Here is a 24179-nt window from a genome sequence, read left to right as displayed (position 1 = left end):
AATCGTAAAGGTAATAGATTGTGCGCTTCAAGCGATTGTCGTAAGCCTCGTTCATCAGACCATATTCCTTTCCCCCCAGATCAGTATCGTATCAATGAGCTGGTTTTTTTTTTTTTTTTTTTAAACTCTTTCGTTAAGTAAAGTAACCAGTTACGTCTTCTCATCGAAAAAAGGAAAAGAAGTCTTGGTTGAAATTCCGCGAACCTCATTTCAAACTGCCTTGATTCTGCCAAAATTCACGGTTTGACCTTTTAAGAAAGCCTGCTTAAGAACACTGTTTTCACGAAAAAGGCTTCACATGAAAACAATGGAGGAGAAATATTCATTATTTAAAAGTAAAAATGTTTATGTAAGCGCTCAAGTCATATCGGATGTAAAAAGGTTCGTTTTACGTTTCACTGAGGTTTTGGGTTACCTATTTTGTTGTCAAAGTCAAGCTCGCTTTTTTTATTTATTGTTGTTGTACTCAATGTCCAAATGTAAATTTGCTTTAAATTGAAGTGTTTGTTCAGGAGGTATTTATAGGCTACGTTTGGTGCCTATCGCAATTTAATCGCAATGATTTAGGAATTTTAACAGTAGCCTAGGTGGAAAGTGACAATTCGCATTACATCAATTGGTAAGGTAAATTGGACACCGTAAAGAGCCAACTCAGTTGATAAAACTAACTTATTTTGTAATCGAGCTGTACCGACACAGGACCACAGATTCTTATCAAACTTAGCCCCTTAATTCGCATTAGAGTTTTAATCCCAGATAGATGGTGAATTAAATCTCCTGAAATTTATTTAATACTTCCAAAGCTTCGGTTATCATAACAAAGCAAAACAAAATAACCAATGTTTTTTTGTCTACACTTTTTTAGATGAAAACATTTTCGGTGATAAATTGAAAAAGCTATGAATACAAAAGTTGTTCTCAACGCCGTCAATGATATAAAGTACTCCGGCCTGTTTTCACAAAATGATTTGACAAACTGAAATCACTTGCTTAACCGACTTCTTCTTTGTGTAAACTCTCTTTTGCAGTACAATTTCTTACTCATTTACGCTTAATGAATGGGAAAATCCAGCTTCAGGTTCCAAAGATGAGAAGTTCAAGGAAAACAAAGCCAACGAAATCTACTGGTAATAAAAACGGAGAAACTGGACGAGCCAATCAAAATCAAGGCCAACATAACAATGTTGCAAGCTCACCATATATGGTAACTGCCACTTTGATAGTCCCTGTCGCATGCGTTGCCATCTTCTACGTCATTAATCAACCTCCACCTATCAAGCTATCAATCAACAGTCATTCAACCTATCCCCTTTCAGCGGAAGTCAGTGGATGGCAGCGCGCGAGCGTCGAGGAGGAAATAAAATTCAACACGAATTTCTGCACGATTGAAAGAAGGAATGCATCAAGTTTGACTTCTGAAGAGTTTGAACAAGTTTACAGGTATAGGAAACCCTTAATTGTGCATTTTAGCAACGGTGCAGCTGATTGGACAGATCCAATGAAATGGACAAAAGCCAGTTTGCGGAAGTTGTATAGTCAATGGTCTATTCTGAGCGGAACATCAGAGGACATAGTACGAAGAGGAGGGAATGGAGACAAAGAGACGTCCTTTGATGAATATTTAGAGATAATGCATAGAAAGAAACACAACGACGAACCCATGTAAGTGTGGAAGCAGTTTTTTTTTTAATTCCTGGGAAGGGTGGGGGGGGGTGGGGTCGGAGAATGTTTTTGGAGGGGGGGATTACTTGGTTTTCAGGGAGATGAGGGGGGATCAGTCATCTGTAACAGACTTTGTATGCTAATGATGGGGATCAAAAGAATACTACAGGGCCTTGAGGAGGGATCAGTTAAACTTTCTCGTGGCACAACCAAAATCCCCACACCCCTCCCCCCCTCGTCATAAATAATGACCAGTCTCTAATTCAAAAGAGTATGATGTTGACGACTAACTTCTTTATTATTAATAATTGATAATATTAATATTAATAAATATGTGGGGGTAGAGTCTACCTTGGCATAAAATGCTTAATGCTGTGGTAGCAGAGCTAGGTATACATAAGTTAAAGAATTAAAGAGGACGCATCGATTCTCCGTGACTCTGAGTTTCGCGCCTAAGCGCTCGTCAGACAGAACTTAATATTAATATTATATATTAAATTGATATTAATTTAATTATTTTTGTATTGTTCACGTAACGTATTATGTCAAGTAACGCAGTTTTCCTTCATTTTGAGTCCTGGATACATTTAATCGTGGAAACTTAAGAAAGAGTTGTGTAAGAATACGATATTAAAATGTCGTGGCGTTTACACGGCCTCGTGAATCTGGGTGTAGCATGCATCTTATCAAATATGGCCGACCTGCCGACTGATTGTTAGATTTGGCTGATTGATTGAGGAGGACTCTTGTGGGGATGTGGGTTCAATTCTGTTTTTCAAGAATCAGAGGGTCCTTGGGTTTCAGTGCAATCACTGCATATTCTTATTACCATGATTTAGCACTCTTCAACCCATTTTCATCCACTGTTAGGTACGTCTTCGACCGACGTTTTTATAACGATAGTGATCTACCACGGAGTATCAGAGTGCCACCGTATTTCAACATAAAGGTAATCAGAAAAACTTTTAACGTTTTTGACGAAAGGAAGCGAAGAATAGGGTTTCCAGGAACGAAATTGTTGTCATTTTTTCAGGTTACAAGAAAATGAATTTCAAAAGGTATGAAGCTAGTGAGTGTAAAGCTCTTTTTTTGGGGAGGGGGCGAACTTGCTGTAATGGGGCAAACCTGCCGTGTCGGTGCGAACTTGCTGTGGTGGGGCGAATCTGTGATAGGCGAAACCTCTGACTACCCCACAAAGTGTAGCTTTTGTTCTCTCCCCTCAGTCCTCCTTGTGCACTATTCATATTTGTGTCATCCCTCCCCTGCTACTGAAAATAAAATACTGAAAGATATACTGCCGTGCCATAGTGTCCCTTGAAGAAAATGCTTTAAAAATGTAACGGGCTTCTTAGAGACAGATCTCTGTAAACATAGAAATAGCTGTTTTGAAGTAAATTCCTTTTGTAGGATGGTGTGGATTCCAGTATATTTTTCCTTGGCGGATCTGGTTCTGGAGTCAGTTTTCATAAACATGCTGATGCATGGAATGGAGTTATTTTTGGACGAAAACGTTGGTTCCTTTATCCACCTCAAAAAACGCCACCAGGCGGTAAGTAAAAATGAAGGTAAAACCTTATGCATGCGCAGACCACACGGGTCTCACCCCAAAGCTCCAGTCAACCCTTTTCCTCCCAAGATCTCATTAGTAATTCTCTTTACTATCTGCAATACAGTTCTCTTGTTGTTTGTGTGGAGAATTTGGTATTTGACATTTTTCTTTATATTCATAACTTCTCTGCTGATATTTCATTGATGTTACAAGGAGAAATTTTGTTTTGGTTATTCGTGGAAGTTCGCTTCACCTTGCTCAATAGCTCCCTAGCGGAGCCCCATCACAAATAAATATCTAAGATCAGAATTCCCTCAGTTCAACAGTTTACTCCCATTTGATTTTGTTTCTAAGTTCTTTTTCGTTTCAAACTCTCGCACAAGGAGTAGTTGGCATCGTACTTTCCTCGATTCAGAAGAAATGTTATTGCTGTTCTAGGTGTTTGGCCGAGTTTTTCTCAACTGGATTGGATCAAAAAAGTTTATCCTAACTTGCCACCAAAAGACAAACCACTTGAGTGCGTTCAAGAGGAGGGCGAAATTCTCTACTTGGTAAGTTAAATATCTCTCCTTTTTAAATGTCTATCACCATCTTCAATCGAATGTATACGCTTTCTAACTTTTAACTAAATTTGTGACCTCTCATCCTCTGGTTACTTGACTACGAGCAATCCCTGCTCTGGGATTAAGGCGTCTCCCAGAGTTCTACGAGGGGCGCAAACGTTATTTTATTTCTCCAATGACTTTTATTACTCACAACTAAAAGGCTGCTCGATATCTATTTGCTTGCCAGACAATTTTCTAAAATTACCATCTTTTCCTCTCTTGCAGCCCGAATCATATTACCACGGCACAGTGAATATAGGCGACACAATGGCCATTGGAATTCAAAAATACAACGCTGCTACAAAAATAGAGAAGCTGTTTTATAAATGTACGTATTACATGCAAGGATCAATGTCAGTATATGATCAACTGCGCACCTACCCCTTCCCCTAACCCAGCAACAGTCAAGGGATAACTAATTAGGGTACATGATGGGTTAGGGGAGGGGTAGGTAAGCTGTTGCTCAGATACAGACATTAATCTGCTTCTTTTAATTTGCGAGTCAACAAGCAGTGCTGCAACTGTATCATATGTTGTATGTCATGTCTCGCACCCAGACCTTCCACGGCCAAGCGGTCGTCAGATTCCTACATTTCAGTTACAGTTACGCGGTAGGATCTGGGTATGAGATTATTGTTGTATATCTGTTGGATCAGTGTGGCGTGTGGGGAATTTTAGAGTATGCTCATCGTCTGTAACATGCGCAACAGTTCTAACCCATATGTATCAACTGTAACACTAAGTGCTACAGTTTTAACATAACTCTACTGCCTTTAATAAGACACTTAACAGTTCTAACATGAGTTCAGTGCCTGTAAAATCACGCGCAACCATTTTAATGCAAAATTACTATCGGTAAAATTGTACGCCATACTTTGACCTGAGACTGCTGGCATCATCATGATCCGAAACGTTGACCCCACTGCCTGGAACTCTTTGCACAACAATTTCAACATATTTTCATGGATTATAAGAACGAACGCAAATGCATAAGCTTTCTTTCAACTATCTAATCCTTCACTGTGAAGTTGTATTTCTTCCACTGTTAACGTCTCTAAGAGAAAATTGTTGAGTAATTAGTTGTGTGTTAGCTGATCCAGCTCAGTGGCTATTTTGTCGTTTTGAATAAATTTTATTGTTTTATTGCCATTTTTGTCCTTAACAGTGGGAAAAGGAAGAGAAGAAGACCTTGAAATTTTAAAGGAGTTATCAGATCTGTTACCAGGTATTTGAAGCACACGTTAGTTAGCTCCTTTTCAAGCCGATTTCAAAGATAGAGTTGTTTTTCATACAGAGAGTACCGAAGTCCTTCATAAACTTGCTCACCAATACTTCACAGCTGGAAATTTTCAACAGGCGATCAAGGTTTGTAGTATCTGGTAGAATACGCTTTTAGATTAAGGATGGTATTCGTGCTTTAGTTGAAATGGGACGATCACAATTGCTTGTGCCCAAACCAGAAACTTGCATTTGTCAAGCAGTGGAAGCGTGGGACGTGGAGTTCGTGCTGAGAATTAAAGGCACTGATAGGACAAAGACCAAAGACAAGTGCCACTCAAATATTCATAATAGAGTATTACATAATTTTTATAGTGGCCTATTGTGAAGCTATTTAGTTCTTCCGTGCTATACATACCTTTTACTAACCGAGTTCGAGGTCCGTACGTTGAGTTAGGAAAAAACTGAGGTTGAATTTAGCGGTCTGTACGGTGAAATATGGCCCGCTAAGTGACAAATCATGACGCACGCACCAACTAAGAGATATAACTAATTTGAATCGACACCCAAGAAAAAGATCAAGAGTGGTTCTTATATAAAGGATATCGCCGCCTTGTTCGCTCAGGTATCCAATCAGAAAAAAATAATTTACCTCATATTGCCTACTCACGACAATTCCCCTTATCTCTTTCCCCATAGACCCTAAAGAGAGCTGTACTAAGGGATCCCTTTTTCGTAATCGCCAAACTCGACCTTGCCAGGTATTACGATCAAGATGGTGATATAGAAAAAGCTGACCAGCTGTTTCAAGAAGCCCTTGAAGTTCACCCTGACAGTTTTGATGGACATATTCACTATGGAGAGTTTCTTTATGAAAAGGTACAATGATCTTGCAACTTGTTTTTCTAGGAATACAACAAGCAATTATAACTTCTCAGTTCAAGGTTAGACCTAACTGCTAGGGGTTACCCCTAAGGGTTAACTCTCAAAGCTTACCCCTGGGTTTTGCCTCGATGATTTACTCCTTCTTCGCCTCAATTGCAAGCCCATTATTTGTAGCAAAGACTCTCGTCCTGTTATGTAAGCCCCTTAGGCAACTCCCATTTACGAGCTGCATCAGAGAAAAGCCATTCTACGTATCAATCCCTTTCCCCCAAAAAGAGGTATTTCAATGTAAGCATTCCAATACAGTAGTTGCGTCATTTTTTCTCTCTTTTTCCTGCCGTGAAACAGCAACCTTTTCATTTTGGCTGGTTTTTCAACATGAATCAAATAGGATTCAAAATTGTTGATTATACTACGTTTTGCTACTTAACGCTTATATAGTCCTATCTGGACCAATGTCATTATCTGAGAATCTGCACACCTACCCCTCCCTTGACCCAACAACAGTCAACTAATAACAAGTTAGGGTTAATGTTAGCTTAGGGGAGGGGTAGGTGCGCAGTTGCTTAGATACTAACATTGATCTGAGCAATTTTTCTGCTCTCATTTTTCAGAGTGATTATCAAAAGGCAGCAGTCTATTACAAAAAGGTAAACAAGACACTTGAAGGAAACTTTGTTTAGTTAGCTTTTCTATTCCCTCTTCTCACAAACAATCAACGAATAATCCATTGACATGAACAAGTTTTCCGTTTGAATTGATTTTCAGCTCATCCTGATGAGGCCTGACAAAGCATTTGGCTACCACTGGCTGGCAAAATGCCTTGAAAAGATCGGTGACAAAGATGGCGCGAAAGCGACCAGACGAAAGGCACAGAATTTATCCCGTTAATGAGTGGCGTGTAGTTCACTTAAAGGATTCTAGTTTCATTGCTTAAAGCAAAATAAATTAAACCAGTGTGAAAGAATCTTTTCTATTGTAAGCAAAAAACGGTCATTAAGAATCAAAATAATTAGATGCCCCTTGCTTCCATAGTTCCAAGACAAATTTTATTCTGAGCTCTATTTTGGGAGGCTCCATGGGGTTTCTAGACCGCGCGAGATCCGGGTACGAACAAGGCGCGAGTTTTAAAAGTGCCAACATGGAAAACAAACATGGCGGCTCGATACGATCGCACGATTGTTATCAAAAAAGGTGTGCTAAAAACAGTTTAACGCAATGCAGTCTTTGTGTGATGGAATCTAGGGCTACTATCAACTACACCTGTAATATTCATAGGCCTTCTACATCTCATAAAGAGGTCGACTAGGTCAACTGAAAAGAAAACTCCGTGGGAAAGATTGCCAATACGCGACAAATTCGAAAGTTTACGCATGCTCAGATATAGATCTTGGCGAAGTTCTAATCCATTACGAAACGTTTTACGACAAAGAAAATAAGATTCTTTTGAGCGAGATTCATCGCTTTTCCTTCGGTGGAATTCCATAAGTTTTGCTCGACCGTTAAGGCTAAAGGAAACGCGATCTTACCAATGATAGGATAAGAGCAGGTGTTTTCATGTCCAGATCCTGGTACAAAGGCGCGTAAAATCGCTATGTATGGCTTAAGATTGTATGCAGTAATATATTTTGATATTCATTCGTGTATGGGTAAATCCGGGAGCTAGATTTGCTGGATTGGGTGGTTAAGTGACTGGTTGTATCCTAATGACCTATACTAATCCAAAAAAACTTTTATTATATACTCAACAAAATATCGCGTTTCTGATTGGTCAATGATGAATGCATAAATAGGTTATAGAGTGCAATAGAGGTTATAGAGTGCAATACGGAGAAGTTGCCATGGAAACACCGGGGAAGCGCCAAATTTGAACACCAAATTATAAAAAAATGGCTGACTGTCGAGAATATAATAAATAAAAAATCGTATGAACCTGCTCGTGCATTTCGTGATTTATGGTCACTCGTGATACTTTGAAAGTTCTCAAATTGCACTCGCCTACGGCTCGTGCAATTTTGAGAACTTTCAAAACATCACTCGTGCCCATAAATCACGAAATGCACTCGCGTTCATACGATTTCCTATACTTATCGCAATGACAACCCAGAAACGAGGCTTGGCCTCAGGCCTATACGGATTGCACGCAGACCAAAGCGCTAGTGAGGTGCATGCGACGGCTAATGTACTGGTACAGCATTACGTCTTAGAAAGCATATGGGAAACACGTGATTAGGACGTTATAATTTGAAAAGAAAATACTCCGCCGAAATGAAACTATTTACTTAACACTTGACCGCATGCAATCGAGAATACTTGACATAACTCGTTAACAGCTGGTAAAATCAAGTGCTGAAGTAACAACATCTACAACACTACAAAAAAGACTTAATGTTGAACTGAGATTTACCTAGAAGGAGTATTTTAAGGAACGTTTTAGTTAAGGAAAGTCACGTCTTGTTTCCCAAAATCATTGAATTTTTATCGTTAGATAAATGGTTTTCTTCATATGGAGCCTTTAAAAAGCTGTTTATTTTAACCAGTTTTTCGATTTGATCGTGATTTTGCTTTGTGTTCGCCTCAAATTGGGTGGGGACGGAATTCTCGGGAAAATGCAACAGGTTTACATAGCAGGGGTTTGTTTTGTGATGTTAGTGACGCGATAGCGTTAGAAGACGACAAAATATTTTGTCTTGCAACCCCGAAAAAAAAGCCAACTCACAAATTTAACGGTTACCTTCCTTTGCTATTTTCACGCCACTCAGAGCTGGTACAGAAAGACCTGCTAAGTGTAATGTTTAGGAAAAAATTGGCTACAAAAGGTAAATCAACAGTTTGATATTGTAAGCTTGCGTTCGCGCGCCAACATTTTATAATCTTATGCAGAGAGAAAGAGCAGGTGGAACGGTATAAACCCCATGCAAAAAGCTAAATATCGCAATCTTATTGGTCGACAGTCTGAACGGGCTGTCATTTTTTGAGGGTTGACAAGCATCACCATAGGAACCAGCTAACTGAACGCGTTGTAAATATTTTATATCATTTCGCGCGTGGCCAGTTGAAAGCATAGAGAGGTTGTTTGGTTATAAACAACGTTATATGTCGTGGAGGAGTAAAGTCGAGTGTTTGCAAGCTCATAGAAGTGCTTATTATTAGTTCAAATTTTAAGAATGGCAGACGCTGAGGAAACCCCGGCCGAAGCACCGGCTGAAGGTGAGCAGCCTGCAGAAGACGCCGCCGCACCAGCCGAGGAAGGAGGAGAAAAACCTGCGGAGGAGAATGCAAACGAAGGTGGCGCTCAGGATGGTGAAGGAGGTGATAAAGATGCGGCCAAAGAAGGCGAAGGGGAAGCAGACGAGAAAAAAGATCCCGAGAAACCGGCTACTTCCGACTGCTTGCCGGAAAAGAAAGATGAAGAGAAAAAAATTGAGGAAGAGGAACAAGGTTGTTGTTGTGTAATAATTTAACTACCACTTAATTCACGGATATAGTTACTGGTTTTGCGAATTCTTAGTTACTGGTGAAGACTCAAGAAACATTGGGCAGGCGGGAATCAAGAACGTTTACAAAATTCTGCTTCAATCTGAAGTCAGCGTTGGAACATATTTTTTATGGTCTCGGATGAGCAAAGTAGGAGTTGAAAAAACTTTGCAAAGATGATAAATAATATTTTATGGTGAGAGCTTCGTATGAGGCTTCCAGTGTAAAGAGTGGAAGTTTCATTTGGAAATTAGAGACGGTTTTTTTCTCTGATGCTCTTTTGGAAATGTTTTATCATTTTTTGCGTAGAATATTCAACATTTTAGGGAGAGAATTACGAATATTTGTAAATTTTGATGAGGTTTTAGTTTTCTATCTGCCACACCCTGAATTGACAAATTGATGCAATATATATATATTAAAAAAATCGGGTCTCTTTTTTCAAGTATTATGTAAAATATTACTTTTTTTCTATCGAACTGGAAAGCAGTTGAACAAATTGTGAATGCCATCGCCTTGTGTAAACCGTAGGAAATATATTAGTTTAAACATTTCGTTTTACAAGGCAGACATTTGCTTTCACAGGAATAATATATATATGTACCTGCTAACAGACTTATGTAGTTTTGTAGAAATAACAGGTTCTTTTGGCCTAATTTTTGTACGATTTAATTTTAATTGGTAAAATTAAGAATGGGTGCTTTTTAAAAACGGAATGGCTTTCACTAGTTCTGGTTTCTTGAGGGAAAGATTTTAGAGTTAAATTAAATTTACGGGTAGAAATAAAATTTTAATGAGAAAAAAAATTCTGATGTTGTCAATTTGTTACCTCGTGGCGTCGAATGTAACCTCTGTCAGAGTAAGAGACGCGATCGATGAAACATGCACCTTCTTTGAAAATCTTTTAACTTTCACTATACCACGTTGGTAATGAACTCCTGGTTTGGTTTCAGAAGTTAACACCGACTGGTACCAATGTAAGAAACTACTTCAGCCACCTGCTAGTTAAATGAAATAACAAAAACAGACCTTGAAAGGCAATTGAACATAAAAGAGCCATCGATAGATAATTTGGTCACGTATGATAAACCATAAGCCGCGCATGTGCAGACCAGAGACTCCCGGTTTGTAATTCAGCGGGAGATGTCAAGTGGACGTAAAATCCGAATCCTTTTCATTCGCTACAAGTCCACCACGTGACCTGAAAATGACTCTGCACATGATAGTCTGCTTGTAATACTGTGCTGCGTGGCATAAAAAATTTTCAGCAAATTTCAAGCATTTTTCCGCACAAAAAATCTAGAAAAATAAAAACGATTGTGAACTAATTTGCTTTGGTTGAATCACCGGAACGAATCAGTTACCTTGACGCACCCATTTGAATAATTTAACACAAAGTAGTGAATTCAAAAATAAAATGTTATGTTCTTCTCTCGAGCAAAAATTCCGCAGTTTTGACAGAAAATCGCAACTCGAAATTAGTTACCATTACAAATTTTATTGATTGTGACCCTCAAAAATCTGTCTCATTTAATCCGCATGCAATAATTATCCATCTGCTAAAGAAAACTCACACAAAATTTTCAGGTTATATGGGAAGTGATATTCTACTCTTGCACAGTTCTTTCCTTTCGATTCCTTGTTCTTTCATTCGTTCTTTTAAGCTGTCAGTAAGAGATTTCCGAAAATCATGATTAAACTAAAACTCTGTAATCGAATTAAAGACAAACGCGTCACATCATAAAATTGAAAAAATAAGGATATTTTGCCCCCTCCGCCCGTTCAATAATTGTTTAACACTGCACTATGGGTTGGGTAATTCTAAAGCTAATAGAGGTGCATGTTTAGAAGACTGTAGGAGTCTCCAAACCTTTCGGTATCCAATGCTCTGCATTGAAGTATTACGCTCACGATGGAAATACCAAGACAGAACCAGCGGTAAAAAGCGCAACTGCTATTAATTCTCCAAATTGCATTGAAATCGTATGGAAATCAGTTGTTCAAAACAACGGCGATAGAAAAAATGAGCTAATCGTAGGGTTAAATTGCCGTAAAAATCTTAGAGAACTGGGCTGAAAACCTGATTGAATATGCGGGCTATTGACCCACTCTGACCTTAAGATTAGCAGAATAAAGTGATAACTGTGGTGACAAAAATATCTAGTAAATCCACAAATTCAGCAATGAAAAAAAGTTGCACGAAGAAGAAAAGATAAAAAAACAAAATCTATATGACGATAAAGTAAGCGCCGAAATCGATTCCTTAGAAGGTGACAATTTTCGGCTTACCCACTCCACCCTTCCAAAAACGCTGACGTTACTGGCGGGAAGCCTGTGAATGACGTCTCGCTGGCGCAAGTAAACGGACATTTTCAGTTTCGGTGGAAAGTCATCTTGTCAATATGGCTTAGATAACTAATTTTAAAGTAGTTATTCATAAAATGCTTCTTCCACGACGACTCGCAACAATTTTCATCATTGTAGTGCTGTTGGATCCCAGCCAAATCGAAAGTGAAGGACATCGGAGAACTCGAGGTAAGTTTAAACTTGATTTTTAAACTTCGAGATAGTTGTCTTTAAATCATTTTAATAACTAGATTTTTAGAAAACTTATATCTTAAACATTGATAGAAATTTCGCATTTGATAAAATTTCTGTTTCACTGATTGTCACAATTTGAGAAGACAGCGAATGAACAATTAAATTTTGCTTTCGTTAAGCCGGTCTTGTCAAGCAACTAAGGTGAAGTCATCTTTTCAAAAGCAGTTCGGCTATATTTATGGACATTTCTCACGTGAACTTTCTGTTTTATCTTCGTTAAAAATTTCAGTTTCTTAGCTGAAAATTACCCGTCTATTTTGATCGATTCCTCTCAACTAAAATTAAATGGAACATCGCGATTTGCCAAACTCAGTAAAAATCTTTAACACAATAGCAAGTTATTCCTTGAGTTTGATTGATAAACTGAAGTTAACATGCCCTCTGGTTTCGGTTAATTAATTGCAAAAATATCAGAATCAAGAACAATAAAAGCTTAGCACATGATAGTGAAGTACTGGGAAGATTTTGTTGTTGAAGAATCAATTTTAATCTCGATTAACTTTGAAAATTTGCGATTGCAAGTGTACTACATAATCTGAAAGTATCGCTGCTCGTTACCATTGCGGTTTTCGATTATGTAAGGAAACTGTTTTTTCGAGATAACAATTCTTGACGAAAAATCACACAGTTAAAAGTCCATATTTACACAAAATGATCAGTTAGAAATTTTTTCAAGAAATATATTTATCTATTAGGTATTTTTATATTTTCCGAATCTGTTTCATGGACAGATGGATTAGATTTACTCGTGAAACGATGGCACTAGTGCATTCTCCTTTCCAGTCAAACCTAAGTTGTTTATGATCATTGAACAATAACACCTAGCATATTAGGAAGCTGCTAATAAACTGTCATAATTTGTTCTTCGTTCATATAAATATGTTCCTAGAACTTGACTTTGTCATAATATTTACTGATCATGAAAGGCACCAAAAATCAAATTCGTTCAAAACTTATAAAGGGGTAAGTTTCTGAAGAAACTGGAACTGTGGTGCAGCGTTGGCGACGGGTATTGCGAGATAATTTGCTTTTATCAACTGAGTTGATAATTTAAGTTAGCCATCGTACAGAGTTTTTAAAGCCGATGTTCCGAGATTTAGCCTTTCGTCAGTTGTCTCTTAACTTTATCAAAGGCGAAATCAGTATCTCGTAATCATATCTTATCGAAACGCATATCACCACGAGGAAGACACAGTTCATAGCATCGACCATCATCCAAATTTATTGGCCAAATTATGGCAACATCGTAGCGCATTTCGGTTGAGAGTCGTGATATAAAAACAGCCGACCAAGTAATCAAAATGTGTTGTAGAGGTCGAGGGTTCGAGTCCCCAAACGGACCAACACTTAGGGTTGTAAAATAACAGAGGAGAATGTCCTGTCCTGTTCCGACATCTGAAAATGGTTTCACGTTTTAGTTTGCTCGGATAAGGACGATAAACTGTACGCCCCGTCGCCTGTATCTTCTCTATACTGGTCAGAAGAGGACATTAAAAAACCCACGCACATCCTCACACAGAGGAGAGAATGTAGCTCCCGGTTACTCTCTCTAGTTACTACTGTTTGTACAGGCCCCCGTTTAAATCAGCTCTGATGCTGAACTGGGCCAGCTTGTCTAAATGTCGCAGATAAATAAATAAATAAATAAATGAATAAATAAAAGGAAAATCGCGCAGAGCCTGTGAGAAATTGAATAAATTCTGCCAGGCGCGGAAAAACACGTGTATGACCAAGTCGCAATCACTTTCAGTCCTGCATCTGATTGGTTAAGCCGGTGGCTTGAGTTTTCATGTCAAATCACCGAGGGAACAAAAGAGAAAAGCCATGCAAATCTGGATCATGATTATTTTTGTTACTAAGCTATGAATTCTTACAGGAAATGTGTGCTCATACATATCTTTTGGTAAAACAGATCACAATGATGGAGACTTCCTGATAGACATACCACGGAAGGAAGCTCGACTCAACAGAGAAGACAAGCTTACGAACAATGCAGATGACCCTCTTGAGCATGCTCGACAACGCCACCTACACGAACGACATGTAAAGGAGAAATCAGTTATACATCATGCTAAGGAGCCAGGCCAGGAAATTGAAGAACATGACTCTAGTGGTATAGAAGATGACAGGGGTAACGATAGAGATAAGGAAAATCGTGCTGAGGTGTCGGGCAGTCGTTTGGAAGACGATGAGGGGGAGGGAATAGGTCGTTCGGGCGATGAGAGCCACGCTGATGTTCAAGAAATTAATCATCCCACCCATCAAATTCATTCGCGGGAAGATTCTAAATTGAAAGTTGGCAAGCGTCTTGATCAACACAAGGATGAAGGCGATGACTTCGGTTACATCACAGATGAAAAGGATACTAATTCTGAAAGAGATGACGAGGCATCTCGTTCTGGGGAACGACACCACCACGTAAAAAAGAACATCGCGGGAGAAGGGGACACGGTTGAACAATCTGGAAAAGAGGAGATTTACGAGGGAAGTAATTTGCAAACAAGCAGTGAATGGGGGGAAGGAGAAGCAAGCCTTCTCTCTCCAGACGAGGAAGATTCATCTGGAGCCAGAGACCTACCGGAGGTGGATGATAGTGATGAAATACCAGAAGAGGAAAACGATGGCAAAGAAAGCGAGCGAAGTGGCGAAGAATACATCGAAGAATTCAAAGGTGAAGATCAAGATTCTAAAGCAAAGAAAGTTGGTCTAAAAAGCGCAAAGGACAAGATTAAATTGGAATTGGAAAAAAGTAGTGAGGGTCCAGATTCGAAAAGAAAAGGGAAAAAGACTCGCAGTAAAAACAACAACGTAAAAAAACCACTTAAGACCACTATAGGCGGGGAAAAGAAAATTGAACAGATACGCAAACCTTTGGCGGGTAAAAAGGGAAGTATTTCAGCCCAAAAAACCTTTTCGGAGAACCATCGGAAGCTCAAAGTTCATGCAGGAATCGATCCCTCTCAAGAAAAGTACAAGTTCTTCCCTCGTGGAAAAACCAACAAAAAGACCAAATCCAGACCATCAAATGCTTACAGAGACCGTCAAAAGCGGAAAACCAGAAGAGATGGATCAAAATTACGACCTACTGGAGGACTCCTTAGAGCAAATGACTTCTACATTGATGAAATCAACGAACCCATAGAGAAATTGATTCCTTTGGAAACAGACGAGGGAAATAGTGATGGTGAATTTGCCGGTGGAGACAATAAAAACCTCAAGAAACGCGCAGAAGATGGCTACGGTCAAAAGTTTAGAAGGGGGAACTCCAGACGCCTGCTGCAATTTAATAACGAAAGTGATAATTCAGAGCCTCGTCCAGGTTTGTGTCTGACTTAATCTGCAAACGTTCTCGTATTAGGTGACTAACTTAAACTCTACCGAGAAGCAAAATTTGAGCCGAGACGATTTAAGCCGCACATTGTGCCTAAAAAGGGAAGAAGAGTGCACTCCGTAATGAGAAACAGAAAATTCAATCAAAGAATTGATAGTACGTACACTTTCAAGGAACTGGAAGACTTGACATCTTTGGGGACCAGTAGTTATTTGTCGGGGGGGAGGGGAGGGTAGGGGATCGGAGGATTTTGGTTGTGTCACGACAAAATTTACCCGCCTCCACTCTCACCCCCCCCCCCCACAAGACCTTATGATATTCTTATGTCCCCCCCCATTGGTGGTTTATTGGCAGTCAAGTATCTATAGTCCCCCCCCCCTTTATACTCTGTTGGCCACGACTGATCCCCCCACCGTTCCTTCTGAAAACCATGTGACCCCCCACAAAATCTCCCGACTCACCGTGACCTTATGACCTTTACACCCCAATTCTGTGCTGATCATAATTTCAATTCTCCTTTAGCGCTTCCCATCGATTGTATTCATCCTCTTCTCCTCGATGCAATAAAAGAAAATACAATTATCTACATCAGAGCTGAATGCCGCCTATGCCACTGTAAGCTGGGTCAGTTCGTCTGCAACCGTAAGCCGGATAATTGTGATGTGAACCCCAGAAAGCCTTGCACTATGGCGAATGGACAACTGGTAGACGGAGAAAGGCATTTTGATGGCTGCAATAACTGCATATGTCGAAATGGTCGGTGATGAAGAGACTTAGGATATGAAAAAGTGACGTAGCTACCCTTCATTAAGTTGAAGTTGTCAACCTGAAAATTGTGAAAATTTTTAACACACGGGCTCCAAAGAAATTTTTTACAATTGAAATTTGACAATTGTTGAAGAGAGACTAAGTAAAACGGTTAAGGGTCACGAAAGTTATGCGTATGCTCTCTTGGACGAATAATAGTGACAGGAAGATGGGGTTAAGCGCCTAGTCAACAACTTTTCCTTTCGAATATTTTTACCAAGGATACCCTCTATGTGCATGGGCGTTACTAAGGATATACACTGCTAGGGCGCAAGGGATCCTAGGTAAAAAATAACCTGTCATGCCCTCAAATGCCAGTTAGAGGCTAGCGTGTTAACATCCCCCTCCCCCCCCCCCCCCACCTCCACAAAAAAGTTTCCCCCCAATTTTCCACGAAATTACTGTTCAACTGTTTCACTTTTCAGGAGAGTTGTTCTGTACGCGTCTTCGGTGTTTTTCCTCGGATTACAACTACATCAATTACCAGATGCTTTTTGGTAAACAATACACCCCAGGGGACCCTCAAAAAGCGATGATGAATGAAAGGCTCGTCAGAGGCAAGGACCCGTGTATGGAATGCGATGATGAACCTGTAGCACCTGTCTGTGGACCCAACTGGAAAACGTACCGTTCAATGTGTCATGCTCTAAGATGCGGCGGGTTTACAGTGGATGATGTGAAAGGAGGAAAGTGCGGAGGCTTGGTAAGTGCTTTGTGGTGTAGGGGGGTTAGCGGTCGTTTTCAAACTGAGCCACGGTTATCTGGTGTAAAAAGCCTATCTACATTCTTTCCAGGACTTAGACGAAGTCTATCGAGTTTTGAAGTCTTCAGTAAAACGCACTAAGACTTATCTGAGCTGCTGTCAGCAAGCACACATTTCTCTAATTCACATTACTTTTTTCTTGTCAACAGAAAGTCGTGAAAATACTAAGCAATACTACACACCTAAACGTCTGATAAGTTATTTATTATCCAACTGCTTTTTATGCTAAGTGTTTCTGCTCATTTCGTATAAGGTAGAAAAAACAAAGCGGATAGAGAAGTGTTGCACGCGCAGCTGACCGGTTAAAAAGGTTTTTTTATATCCCAAAATAACCAACTGTACAATATCGTAGGACATTTGTACTATTTTCGCGCGTTCCTTTGTACTCTACTTTGTTCATTTGGATAGTAAATGCATCTTATTAGACGTTTTGGTGTGTGGTATGGCTGAGTATTTTTATGAGCTGTGCCGTATTTTTACGAGCCTGTAAGGCGAGTCGAAACACAAACAACGAGTAGAAATACTCAGCAATACTACACACCAAAACGCCCAATAAGTCAATTATTATCCAACGGCTTTTTTTTTCTGCTAAGCTTTTCTGTCCATTTCTCTTGAGGAGGGAAAAGCAAAGCAAAGCAGATAGAGATGCGTAGAGCGCGGAGCCGACTGATTAAACAGCTTTTTTTAAAGTACAAAGGAACCAAACAGTGCAAAATTACCAAATTACCGTGCAATGTCGCAGGATATTTGCACTCGATTCGCGCGTTATTTGTATTCTACTTTGTGCAGTTGGATAGTAAAAACTGGTTTGATTGAGGAGATGAAGACGAAAATTTTGTTGCATAACTTATATCAGACCAAGATAGATTGAGACTCTCTCGGTCTAATGCATGCCTTCAGCAGACAAATCAAAGCAAAACTTTACCCGAAGCTAAATTCTTTCTTACAGTCCGCTTGCATTGACGTCAAGTGCGGAGAGCATCAGATTTGTGTCGCTGACAAAAGAGGTCCTTGTCTAACGAATACCGACAGAGACGGCAACAGTATCGAATGTCCACAACATCAGTGTGGTAAGAAATTCTGTTATTTTCATGATAAATAAATATATCTATCTATCTATCTATCTATATGAAAATGTAAATATTATTATTGTTATATGAATATGAAATTATTATTATTATGCCTTCAGTAGACAAATAATAATTAATAATAAGAATTATTATTATTATTGTTATTATATGAAAAGTCTTGCAACATTTTCCTGCTGTTTCCAGTCTCTACCAGAGTGAACTGCAGTGCAGCACCGAAGGAAGTCATATGTGGTGAGGACCAAGAGACTTATACGAACAGGTGCACTATGTTCACCAGTGGTATTTCCCTGGCTTATTACGGACAGTGTAAATTGGAGTGTTATGTGGATGACGAGAAGGTATGTTGGTTTTAAAGAGAATACCTTTGAGCGCTTGTGCACGTTACAAGTTGCACAAATCATGCCATCCAATATCTAGAAGGCGCAAATGGTTGTCTTGCTGCTGATTTGTTAAAAGAATGACGCAGGTCCTCTCGACCAATCACAGAGCTAAGAAAAGCAAAACCGATGCAATTCCACATTGCTTTCAACACTCTGATGAAATTGCTTTTAATGATCTTTCCGTTCTTTTTTTCCCAGATGTGCGGTGTGAATGGCGTGACCTTCAAGAGCATCTGTCACGCTGCTGTCCACAACAACTACGTAGATTACCCTGGAATGTGTGACGACGTTGATCCGAAGTACAACATCGATTTCAACAAGAGACTTTTCCATGAATATGTGAATCCCCGTTGTAAAACTGTTGAGGTAATTGGTAAATGTGCTCCAGTGGACTGTCAGAATTATGTCATTCCTGAAGGAAGCTGTTGTCCCGTGTGCGGTGAGAGTTCTATCAAAGTTTAAACGGTTTTTCTTGGTTCCTCTAGGACTGGTGACAATTGAAGGTCAAAAGATAAATACAAATAACTTACGAAAACCAATCGAAATGAGATTTTGTAGCATAATCAACCAAACACGGGCCAAGGCAAGCGAACGGCAATAAAGGCGGGAAAACGCGTGAACCCAAGTCGCGGTTGATTTTCGTTCGGCATCTTATTGGCTTAGGATGGTTGCACGATTTTCAAAATCAATCGCAGAAAACTTTAGCCAATCAAATGCGTACGTGCGTCAAACATAGGAAGATAACACTTATTCACGTCAAAAAAGCTAACTGCTAAATAAATAGGTCAACAACATATCATTAGGTGATTAAGAAAAGAACATATCGTTACAATTACACACCTTCAGACCACAGACCAGTTTAACATATAAAATGTTGAAAAGACGATAAACTCACACCTTCAAGACTTAATCGGTTGTAAAACAATCGTTCAACCAATAGGAATTTGGTTACCTCCATTTCTATGCACTCCAGACAGTTTGTTTTTTTTTTCACTTTTATTGAGCACCTACTGAAAAGCCGTTTGGTCGTGTTGTGATGACTGGCCATCGTGGTTACTTTAGTTTTAATTTTCCAACGCTCAAATCGAATAAAGCGCTTCGCAGTAAGAATACCACTAAATCTGTATTGCCGTGCAGGCGATAAAAATGCAAAACAGACATGTTAAAAAATGCGGCATTGTATCTCCACTGGCGATTAAATCCGTATGAGTGGTTATTTTTTTTCCTTGTAGGAACTGCTGTGAGCATTCGACTGGATACTGCAGTGCGGGATATGGCCGTGAACGACAAAGTACAACCACTAAAAGATCTCAACCGGGTCGACCCCATCTTTCTCGAGCTGAAAAATCTGTCTGACCGGTTTGGTGGGTTTGACAAGTGCCAGCTGACCGCAGATCTCGTGGACACCCACGACATCTCAGTGGTGTTTAAACCAATCAAAACACAGGATTTGGACGCATGCAAGCAGGTGGCAGAGATAATCGTCGCTTTCATCAATTCTCCCGCAAAAAGTGAACTGGAGCCCACCAAAGCGATGCTTGCAGTCGCGATCCTGAAGGATCGCTCACGGACATTTTTACCCAGAGCCGAATATCTGATGGCGAAACGGAGGAAAAAACGAAGTGAACATCATGAACACGAACCATTTTATTACGAGTATGATGATGATGATTATTATACGTACGAGTTTAGTGAAGGAAATCGGAAACGTATTCAACTTAACCTTCTCTTCCTGACGTTTTCCAGTTTTTTCTGCTCAACAAACTTAATCTTTAATTGTAACCTGATTTAATCCGAATGTCTACGAACGCTTAACGTAACTTATATCTTCCATTTGGGGGGATGAAAAATGCTTTCAAGAGGCGCAAATTTTCGTTTTTTGATCGGGAAACGGAAAACGAAAAAAAAAAAAAAAAGGAATGCATATGTCTTTCTTTTCAACTTTTTATTTTTACTGAAGCTGGCTGGCCATCAATAAACTTTTGTATTTTGAGTTTCAGTAAATAAAATCTTGCACAATATGTTTCATGTCACAATATTGTCCCCTTGGGTAAGAGAGGTCTCCATTTTCAAACAAAGCAAAACGGAAACGTCTGGACGGGCATCGCCCGCTTAATGCAAAACAGATAGAGAACTAAAGTTGATTCTCGTGTGAGAAATATTTTGGATTAAAAAAAAAAACATATACAGCAATTATGAAAAAGAGATGGCACAAATGTGATCGTAGACAAAAAGCCTTGCAACTTCGACTAGACGATTGTGCATTACTCTGTTTTTTTTTTAATATCTGTGTTGAGCATTTCTCGGTTTCTGCTCGCCAGCACAATCTAATTAGTTCCGAACTGCCCGGCCGCAATATGCAAACAAACCATAATTTAGCCTTTTACATCCTAACATCAGTATACATTTTCTCCTTACTGTTCTATATATTTCCTATGGCACTGACGAGGAGAATTTGTTTAACAGTCAAGAGCGTCCTTAGTTGGTGACCATTTCCTTAATTCTCATGAACTCAATGTTTGTTTTAAGGGTGGTACTGATAGGAGAAAATTGTTAATAATCAAATGATCAAGTAAACATAAACAACGCGAGTAATAACAATTTTGACACCTTTGTTTCATTTTGTTTTTGTTGCTGTCTTTGTTGTTGTTGTTTCTTTCATAAGTCTGGAAGCTCACTTAAATACTCCATTACGACGGACTCGTTCTCTTCATTCTGTGAACAACCCAAATAACTCTCATCCTCTTCTTCTTGAAAATCTTGCGGAATGTACATCATTTCTGCATGGCCATTGTCACGGTTACAGTAATGGCACGGTGCCACCTTACGAAAAGCCATACAATGAAGATGAGTGTGTTTCTCATACTTCCATCGAACAAATCCTAACGACTCAACCCCAGTCTTCCAAGATTTCATCATAACTGCGTTCTTGTTTTGATGGCTTGAGTCTGGTGTGATAATGAGAAGAAGCCCATTTGGTCGTAACAGTTGATGCGCTTTGTGACAACAAGTCCATCTTTGAGCAGCAGAAGGGAAATATGACAGGAGAAGAGAGAACGCAACAATGTGAAACAATTCTGAAGGAAGAGTCTTTACTTGTTTTCCTTCTTTTAAATAGCTTTTTAAAAGCAGTATTTCAGCTTTCTCTTTAAGATAATCTCTCGCTGAGTATGCACTATCATAGTTTACTTTCAGTTTATCAGATTGAAGTGAACTTTCAGTGCTTTTCCTTCCAGAACCTTTCATGTGCACATCATTTAATTCAAAGTGATCCCTTGTGGAGCATTGTAGTTCCAAGTCATTGTCTTTCATTTTAATACAGACACCACAAGCACATTTTTTTTTTCTTGTGGGAGGCAAATCTTGAATTTCCAGATTGAGAAAGTCACATTGGTAAACTATCTGTGAAATACCAAACACAAGGAATACATTTTAAATTTTTAAATTTTGTAAAAAATGTATATTTTGAAAAGGGTTAAATGATATATTGTCAGTGTGGGAAAGAAAAAAGGCTAAGTGCCAAGTGAAATTTACCTGCCTCTAGAAAAAACTTAGATTTGAAACACTACCTTTTTGAGCCACTTCTAGTTTTTATACCAGTAGATTAAGAAAATTTGTACAATATTAGTGTCATCAAATGGAAATGCAACTTCAAAATTTAAACCAAAAGAAAAATATAAAATGATAGAATAAGAGAGATAGTAAGTTTTGAGCTTGGTAAAGAAATATAGAAAGATGCTTAACCCTTTCACTCCCACAAGTGACCAAGACAGAATTTCTCCTTACAATATCAATACAATATCAAGCAGGCAAGTGATGAGAATAGAGAAGAATGTCAATCATGGGATGATTAGTTGATCCAATACCAAATTCTCTGAACTAACATCATAAGAATTGTATGGCAGATAGTAAGGAGAATTCTTAATTAGATCTTGGGAGTGAAAGGGTTAAGCTCAAAACTTACCATCTCTCTTATGCTATTTACAACGTGACGCTGTTGACATTGCTGATCCTAACAGCATGCAGGACACATGTCATACGAATTTCATAATAGACCTTGCTCACCATAGAGTCTCTGTGGCTCAGTGGTAGAGCATCAGAGTGCAGAATCCAAAGGTCTGAGGTTTGATTCCTCATGGGAACTCAGAATTTTTTCTCTGTCTCACACTCGTGACAAGACAAAAAAACATCACTTTAAAAAATAACATGTTACTCACTGAATCTGCCGGTTGCAAGTCAATAGCTATAGGAAAAACATCTTCATAAACAGCAAATGGATTGAAACAACTTCCAACATCAAGGAGAAATAATTTTTCATGGGCTGAAGGATATCTGGTGACAAATCATAATCATATAAAAATAAAAGACTACACTTTGAGGAATTTAAATCAAACCTCTCTTTTGTAGTTTTATAGCAGTCTATTTTTGCAACCTTATTCCTGGGTTGCTACTCATTGAAGTCATTTGCATCCCATACAAATTTGTATGTTATTAACCACATACACCCTAACATCAGGATCCATATTCTCCCCAGGGTTTTCTTTAAGGTTTTATGTAGCCGGAGCTTTTTTAAAGGTAAATGGTTGTGGGTCTCGAAATCCAATATGGTGGACAAAACGTCATATTGTTCATACTTTCCTGCCACTGCAGCAAGATTTGTCAAAAAGACTGTCCCCATCAGAACATTTTTAAACTAACCTTGAGTCAGAAGTCTTTTTATGTTTTCAGAAAAGACAGGCAGTGCAAATTTATATTTTTTATTGAGCCCAAGTTTAGACCTGATAAGCATCATCTCTGCACAGGCTCTCGAAGCAATGAAAGTAGCCAGCGGAACCTTGCAGAGAAGCTGGTGTACTTTGCTGGCTGCCAGCTCTTATCTACAACCCTGTCTCTCCACTCTTCTCTATACAGTTCCTGTGATACTGACTGTACAATTTTTATCCTTAGCCAAGATGAAAACTACTGCTTCTGGAGTAAAATGTCTCCTAAACCTTTTATACTGACACCCTGCCATCCTGAGCAAGGTTAATACAAAGCAAGTCTCCATTTTGTAAAAAACAGACAAAAAATCATCATTTCTCTGGAAATTTAACCCCTTTAAGCAAAAACTCTGCCTGAAATCAATCATGTCAATTAAATGTGCTAAAGAAAGTTTGCCCAGACTACCCAAAAAACAACATAAATTTACTTACATTGACAAAGAACATCTATCAGCATCATCTGTCGCAAAACAACAGCAACACTCTTTCAAATCTTCATGAAACTGTTGTTTCCTCTTTTGCTTCTCCATGAGCTTCCTCAGTCCTCCCCCTCTAAAGAATTCAGTTGCAGTCTGATAACACCACTCGACCCTCCCCTCAGGGGCCTGCTTTGTCCAGTGATTGACAGCTAACATGTGCATAGCTGAAGCATATTCCTCTAATCTTGCCTTGTCTGCACAGTGTTCGTCCCACACTTTTTGGTAGTCACCATCAGCTTTATCAAGAGCAGGAAAAAGAGAATAATTAAAACAAGGAACTGAAACATTATAGTAAATATTAAAACTTGAGGTAATGCTACCAACAATTTGCCTTAATTGTGTTGAAGCTTCTAACATCTTTTAGGGTTAACTTATCAAATTTCAACACGAGTCAGCTTTAAGTAATACATTTTCACCTTTTCTCAACTGTTTCCTTAGTCTACTGTGTAATCCCTTCACAATATCTGAGAGTTTTTGTTGATCTACATTTCTCGCATCGTCCGCCATCTTGGACCTTGAGCCTGTATTTCAGCAGTCGAACCCAAGTGGTACGCGCGCAGACATGTCAAAA

The 24179-nt window shown here is 39.1% G+C and overlaps 3 protein-coding genes across 3 annotated transcripts; 2 read left to right on the top strand and 1 right to left on the bottom strand.

Moving 5' to 3' along the window:
• Positions 1 to 1054: 1054 nt before the first annotated feature.
• LOC131777203 (bifunctional arginine demethylase and lysyl-hydroxylase JMJD6-B-like) lies at positions 1055 to 6810 on the top strand. The gene is made up of 10 exons (XM_066174077.1): positions 1055 to 1662; positions 2533 to 2611; positions 3070 to 3211; positions 3650 to 3762; positions 4042 to 4144; positions 4982 to 5041; positions 5156 to 5181; positions 5734 to 5913; positions 6534 to 6569; positions 6688 to 6810. Exons 1-10 carry the CDS (start codon positions 1055 to 1057, stop codon positions 6808 to 6810), a joined length of 1470 nt encoding a protein of 489 aa, XP_066030174.1.
• Positions 6811 to 11785: 4975 nt separating this feature from the next.
• LOC131777233 (uncharacterized) lies at positions 11786 to 20227 on the top strand. Its single transcript, XM_059093475.2, has 8 exons — positions 11786 to 11931; positions 13910 to 15316; positions 15851 to 16084; positions 16561 to 16838; positions 17848 to 17968; positions 18173 to 18327; positions 18568 to 18808; positions 19602 to 20227. Exons 1-8 carry the CDS (start codon positions 11838 to 11840, stop codon positions 20159 to 20161), a joined length of 3090 nt encoding a protein of 1029 aa, XP_058949458.2. The 5' UTR covers positions 11786 to 11837; the 3' UTR covers positions 20162 to 20227.
• Positions 20228 to 20605: 378 nt separating this feature from the next.
• Positions 20606 to 24121, bottom strand: LOC131777234 (S-adenosylmethionine sensor upstream of mTORC1). Its single transcript, XM_059093476.2, has 4 exons — positions 24025 to 24121; positions 23562 to 23844; positions 22587 to 22701; positions 20606 to 21771 (listed from the first exon to the last, which is right to left on the bottom strand). The coding sequence occupies exons 1-4, from the start codon at positions 24113 to 24115 to the stop codon at positions 21028 to 21030; spliced, it is 1233 nt and encodes a 410-aa protein (XP_058949459.2). The 5' UTR covers positions 24116 to 24121; the 3' UTR covers positions 20606 to 21027.
• Positions 24122 to 24179: the final 58 nt, after the last annotated feature.

This window comes from Pocillopora verrucosa, chromosome 11, assembly GCF_036669915.1.
Source record: "Pocillopora verrucosa isolate sample1 chromosome 11, ASM3666991v2, whole genome shotgun sequence".
NCBI classification, from domain to species: Eukaryota; Metazoa; Cnidaria; class Anthozoa; order Scleractinia; family Pocilloporidae; genus Pocillopora; species Pocillopora verrucosa.
Note: the sequence above shows the minus strand (reverse complement) of the source record. Positions and strands in the feature narration are given on the sequence as shown.